General features: G+C 36.4%; 1 protein-coding gene across 1 annotated transcript in view; it reads right to left on the bottom strand.

Annotated features, from left to right (window-relative positions):
* Positions 1 to 6,616, bottom strand: part of PROS1 (protein S) — a gene marked incomplete at its 5' end in the record, with an annotated part of 78,866 nt that overhangs the window by 43,835 nt on the left and 28,415 nt on the right. Inside the window, 2 exons of the mRNA XM_007957720.2 lie at positions 1,034 to 1,149; positions 4,238 to 4,359. Of these exons, the coding sequence (XP_007955911.2) occupies positions 1,034 to 1,149; positions 4,238 to 4,359 (238 nt within the window). The remainder of the gene's footprint in view (positions 1 to 1,033; positions 1,150 to 4,237; positions 4,360 to 6,616) is intronic.

Raw genomic sequence — 6,616 nt, 5'->3', positions numbered from 1 at the left:
TGTGTGTGTGTGTGTGTGTGTATACATACATACAGGCAAACTAATTAAAAAGAATAATTTTTTAATTTTAAAATAATAATTAAAAAAAACCCACTGCCATCAAGTCAATTCTGATTCATAGCAACCTCTGCTGGGTTTCCAAAGAGGCAAATCTTTACAGAAATAGATTGCCCCTATCTTTCTTCCATGGAGCAGCTGGTGGGTTCAAAACACCAACCTCTGGTTAGCAGTCAAATTCCTTAGGTACTGCACCACCAGAGCTCCTTAACTACTCAGTCAACCACAGTAACATGATACATTTCTTTACAACACTACTTAAGCATCATGAATTTTCCTGAGTAATTTTAAATATAACTATTCTAAAAATAATATTTTGAGAATTTTATCTTTATTTAGTTTTCATAACATGGATAAAAAAAGAATGAAAATTTCGTAAATACATAAAATCTGCTTTCCCAGCTTTTTAATAAATATGTTTTCATTACAAAAGGAAGGTGGATGGAATCAAGTAAAATGCTATTGTCATAAATGACCATTGAGGAAAGTCAGGCCAGAATGACCCAAACAAGATTTTAGCATGCAAATTAAATATTTAAGAAGAGAATTAATTTTAGGGTTGGGCAACCTACTTCCATATGGATACTGCCTTGGAAACCCAAGGAGGGGTCGCTATGAGTAGGGTCTGAGTCCATGGCAATGAGTGAGACATTATTTGATTGATGAAGAAAAAAAAAATCACTGCCGTCGAGTGGATCCTGACTCATAGCGACAACTCCTGGGTTTTCTGAGGCGGTATCTCTACACAAGTAGATTGCCCAATATTCCTTCCAAGGAGTAGCTGGTGGGTTTGAACCACCAGCCTTCTGGTTAGCAGTCAATGCTTTAGGCACTACACCACTAGAGCTTCCATTTGACTGACAAACACCTGAATTTTGCGATCGATAGCACAACTATGTACATTTCAAACTTTTCTGGTCAGTTCTTCTGTCCCTACCTGCTGCTCAAGAAACTATTATTGACATTGGTTCCTCACCTGATGATTTCTGGCAAACGAAATCTTAAATATAAAACAACTCCTACAAACTGCTCCGCCAAGTAAAGTAATTCATAATTTTTGTCAAGGTTCAAGGGAAGACACACTGGAACAGCCTGGAAAGAATAAAACAAATAAAACACAAAGTTATTGTTTGGTTTTTGTGTCAGGTTACAGTCCCTTCTCTAGTTCCAACTATTCTTGTCAAATATGTCCTCTGTGCAGAGTCCGATTACCCAATAAGCAAGGTAAGCACAGGCTTACTTGTGCTTACTTACTAATCTAAAATGAACAAATGCACATTTTTCACCACATTAAAGATTCTGCTTCTAGGTCCGGCTGTCATCTGTTTCTCCTCCAATTTCACAACACCTTTTCAAATTTATAATATCTGACAGGGCCAGAATACTCAGTAAGCAAAGTAAACACAGGCTTAGCTGTGTTTATTTACTAACATGCACTGAACAAGTTTACATGGGTTTCACCAGATCTCCATCTTGTTCACTGAGTATTCCTTCTCTGCCTCTGTGATACACTAAAATTAAATTTTATTTTAAAATCAATCAACCCTCAACAGTAATAAAGTAACATTTTTAACTTCATTTTATATTCCATCTGTATAACCTCTAAGAATATGTGTGTATGTAAAGTACTGTTCAATGTTTGTGGCTTTAGTTTTTTGTCTTAAATATTTCCTTTGCAAATCTCAGTCTTAAACACTTTCCCATTCAAGAAACAACATATATCCCTTAATTAACTGCCAGGTAGGATGTCTTCTATGAATTATAACTGAAAATTGCTTTTATTTGGACTCAGAAATAGAAGAATTAATCTACCATTAATAGCACTGCACTCATTCACTCCTTCATCTATTCAGAAGAATATTCTGATTAATGACATGCTATCCAGATAATATAAGGAGCTCTGACAGTGCAGTGGTTAAGACATTTGGCTGCTAACTAAAGGTTGGTGGTTTGAACCCACCAGCCACTTCTGCTCCTCAGAAGAAAGATGAGGCAGTCTGCTTCCATAAAGATTTACAGCCTTGAAAACCCCATGAGGGTCACTATGATTCAGAATCAACTTGATGGCAGTGAGTTTGGTTTTTTGGATCCAGATAATATAAGGAATACTGGAAAAAATGGAGGGAATAAATGGAAGTATTTATTTATATAAATATAAATGTCATCTTGGTTTTCAAGGAATTTATAAAAAAGTGATTTACGATTATTAAGCATGCTTTTTCTAAGGGTAAAATATATTTTTTAAAAAAAGAAATATTTAAAAGTCTTTCAGGAATAAGTTCTTGGGCATATATGAGGACATTTGGGGAGAATTGTGTACATAGTAGATATTTATATCTAAACCAAAAAACCAAATTCACTGCTGTGGAGTCAGATCCAACTCATAGAGACCCCTCCTTGGGCTTCCGAGGTGTTATTGCTACTGAAGTAGATTGCCCAACCTTCCTTCCAAGGAGTGGCTGGTGGGTTTGAACCACCAGCCAGCCTTCTGGTTAACAGTCAAATGCCTTAGACACAATGCCACCAGAGCTCCTCTATTTATATCTAGCTCTAGAAATAATATTTCATTTCTTCATAGAACTTCCATAAAATCTATTCCATAGATAGTGATATGTAACCATAAGCAATACTGAATTAAGGGACTAAATTTGACTGCTAACCAGAAGGCTGGCGGTTCAAACCCACCAGCCACTCCTCGGAAGGAAGGTTGGGCAATCTACTTCCACAGAGATACAACCTCAGAAACCCCAGGAGGGGTTGCTATGAGTCGAAGTCTACTTGATGCCACAATTTGTTTTGTTTTTTGGTTAAATTCACACTGCATGGCACTTCATATAAGTAGCACCAAAGTTACTACATATGCCAACTAGTTTATCTTATTTTCCTTTACCAAGTAGATAGTATAATATCAAATATTACATTTTTGTGGATATATATAGCTTAATCTTGGGAGAATATATAGAGGTATGTGCACTGATAGGTTAAATCACTATGTAACATGGGAGAATCTCTATTTAGAAATTTTGTTAAATTTTTTATTGTCTGCTTTACTTATTATGTAAAATTTCATCTTAACTTGTAAAAATTACAAAATGCAAGGACGGATTAAGGATCACTAACACATGATCCTTCTTTAGAGGAGGGAAAAAAAGAACCTCAGATGTTGGGAGCTTCAGATGTTGACCTGCTTATTTCAAGAAAGGAAAAACTAGGGCCTTCTCCCAACATTCAGTTCCTGGGTCAACTATGTGCTAAATCTGAATAACTAAAAGCAAGTTTCAGAAACGTAGATTAATACAAACGAACTCTCTGAATGGTGATATAGTGCCTAAGGTATTAGACGGTGAGTCAGAAGGTTGGCAGTTCAAACCCACCAGCCACTCCATGGAAGGAAGAAGGGCAATCTACTTCAGTAAATATTTACTGCCTCTGCCTCAGAAAACCAATGGGGGTCACTATGAGTTGGCATCAACTCCATGGCAGTGAGTTTGGTTTTGGTTTTAAACCCTACTAAATCCTACTGAGGAGCTCTGGTAGCGTAGTGCCTAAGGCACTTGACTGCTAACCAGAAAGCTGGTGGTTCAAACCTATAGCTGCTCCTTGGAAGGAAGACTGGGCAATTTACTTCCCTAGTGATACTGTCTCAGAAACCCAAGGAGGGGTCGCTATGAGTTGGGTCCGACTTGTAGCACATAACAACAACAAATCCTACTGAGACAAGTTGTTTTCACCTGAAATTTTCTGAGCACTCTTACAAGGACTGACCTGCATATAGCATGATCATACTTGTCAAGAATGGGATTAAGCAGGCATTGGAAAATATGTCCACTGAAGTTTTTATGCCAAGATTGTTTTCCTCACAAAGAGGAGTACAGGCCTCAATTTTTCTTAAATAAGCATATACTTTTCATTTACATTTTGAAAACGTACAGATTATACAGATGAGTGTGCTCCAAACTGTGACACTGTAGTCTTTCTTTTCTTTTTAAATGAGTCATGGATTATTCCAATGTTTCTGCCTTATATGATCATAATTAGTAAATAGATAATAACATATAACCTCCTTAGAAATACAGCAATTAGTGTAGAGTATCCATATTTTCCTGATTTATCTCAGCTATGTATCTGAATCCATCCTGTCAGTAAAGAGATGAGAAGTTTAGCATTGTAAGATGTTTACCTCACAACTTCTCTGATCTTGGGCAAGTTTAAATCCTTTCTTCCCATCACAGTAACATGAATAACCTCCAGGGTAATTGATGCAAAGTTGAGTACACATGTTTTCAGAACATTCATCCACATCTGAAGTAAAAGAGAACAAAACTTTGATAGCTCCTAAATGTTCAACCCACAAGAAGAGGAAGTATTCTGATTTCTGTATGAGATAAGTGAATGACAGTAAGTCCCTAGTGAAACAAATCACTATTACATCAAATCACATTTAAAGACTTGACGTAGAAATGTAAATTATTTACAGATTTACTTTCTATTTATTTATACAACTGAAACAGATGTTTAATTTCTAAACTCAGTAATTAATAATTAAAGTATAACAATTGAACTAATACTGATTTTGAATTTGAAGAAAATTTTTTAAAAGACAGAGTGTCAAGATAATAGTCATTTCATGAATTCCATTGAAGCTACCTTCCAATGCTTTGCTTCAAAAAAAAAAGAAAGACAGGAAAAGAGGAAAAGAAAATACCTCTTTTAACTAAAGATTATTAATGTGATAGGAGATTAAATGATAATATCAAGAACATCTGGTTTCTCAAAAGGCCATGCTTAAATGGCAGACATAAATTTAAGAACATAACTGATATAACCTACTACATTGTGAAATTTTCTATGTGATCGCTGCCCCTTTCTGTATTTTGATAAAATCATTTTTGAAACTTTGTAATAATATGCTTAAGCTAAAGTCCATTCAGAGTTAACTATATTCCTTGACATTTTCAATGGATGCACACTGTGATCTTTGAGAATTTCCAAATTCATAAATGCCATTATAGCATATAATTTCCCAACTATTGCCTTAAAATAAAACCCCAAATTAGTGATCCTTCAATACTATTAATGACTGCATAACACATAATTAAAGTCATACACATATATGAATATATATAATATATATATTTAAATAAAAATTCTTATCACTCATATATTAAAACCACAATATAGAGGATAAAATTGGCTGAAGATAAATGTGCAAATGCTTAAAGTTTACCGAGTAATTTCTGTCTGGAATGATGAGATTTTGGAAATGGTATATGTGAGAGAAGGAATATTTTTGGTGAGAGGTGGGAGGGAGGTAAGGCATCAACCTCAACAGGAGCATATGAAGTTGGGAAAAAAAAAAATTCTATTTTTTTTCTGTTTCATTAGTTTTAGTCACTGTACTATATTTATTTTTAAATTTTGAAAAATTTAAAGAAGGATGTGAAACAATTTGTGTATATTTGGTAAATCCCACTAACATGTTTAAACAACCGAGAGGGCACATGAGGAGCTCTGGTAGCGTAGTGTGCCTAAGTCAGTTGACTGCTAACCAGAAGAATGGTGGTTCAAACCCACCAGCCACTCCTCAGAAGGAAGGTTGGGCAATCTACTTCCGTAGTGATACCACCTCGGGTCTGACTCGATGGCACACAACAACAACAACAGAGGGCACATGACAGGAACACTGCAGAACAAATGGAGTAATAGTGAACTGCAATAGATTATCTATTCCAAATCCACTGGGGCACTGGCATTCCTTACCCATATTTCTCAAGTTTCTAAAGCTGAGTAATCTTTTGGTTATGAGGAGATTTTCTTTGATAGGTATTTAAATAATAACAGAACTATGCCATTTCCTACTTTAGAATAAATGATTTACTACATATACATAGGAAAACTTTGTAAAGCTTAAGAATAAAACCTAAGGTTTTGTAGTAGTCATAGTTGTGTGTCAACTTGGCTGGACCATGGTTTTGAGAGATGTAGTTAGTCCCCATGATAAGACCAGTAATCAGTTCCATGGTGGAATCTGCTATAAGCAGCTAAGTAGCTGCCTTCAGGGTGTAGCCTGCTTCCAGTATATAAGAAGCAGCTTTGAGAAAGGTCTCTGAGCTTCTTGACACATCTGGATCCTGCATTTGGCCAAGTCATCAGTGGCCTGGCATGTTGCCTGCCTATCTTGAGACTTGAAATAGTGGTCTGTCTGTTGCTGGCTAATCTTGGAACTGTGCTATTGCACTTGTCAATTTGGGGTTCTTCAGCCTCAGCAGCCAGCAGCTACATGAGTCAGAAAAAGCCTCTAGCTCTGTCGGTCTGGAACAGGAGGCAGAACTGAAGCCCAAGGTTGAGGGGCCTTCACCCAGCCCCTAGAGTTGGCACTTTGAACTCAGAGTTCTAGCCTCCTAAACTGTAAGAGAGTAAATCTGTTTGTTAATGTCAACCACTTGTGATAATTCTGTTATAGCAGCACTGTTGTTGTTGTTGTTATGTGCCGTCGAGTCAGACCCAACTCACAGCGACCCCTCCTTGGGTTTCCGAGGCAGTATCACTATGGAAGTAG

This window comes from Orycteropus afer, unplaced genomic scaffold (assembly GCF_000298275.1).
Source record: "Orycteropus afer afer isolate SDZICR_OR568_19922 unplaced genomic scaffold, OryAfe1.0 scaffold00784, whole genome shotgun sequence".
NCBI classification, from domain to species: Eukaryota; Metazoa; Chordata; class Mammalia; order Tubulidentata; family Orycteropodidae; genus Orycteropus; species Orycteropus afer.
The sequence above is the reverse complement of the archived record's forward strand: the minus strand, read 5'-3'. Positions and strand labels throughout refer to the sequence as shown.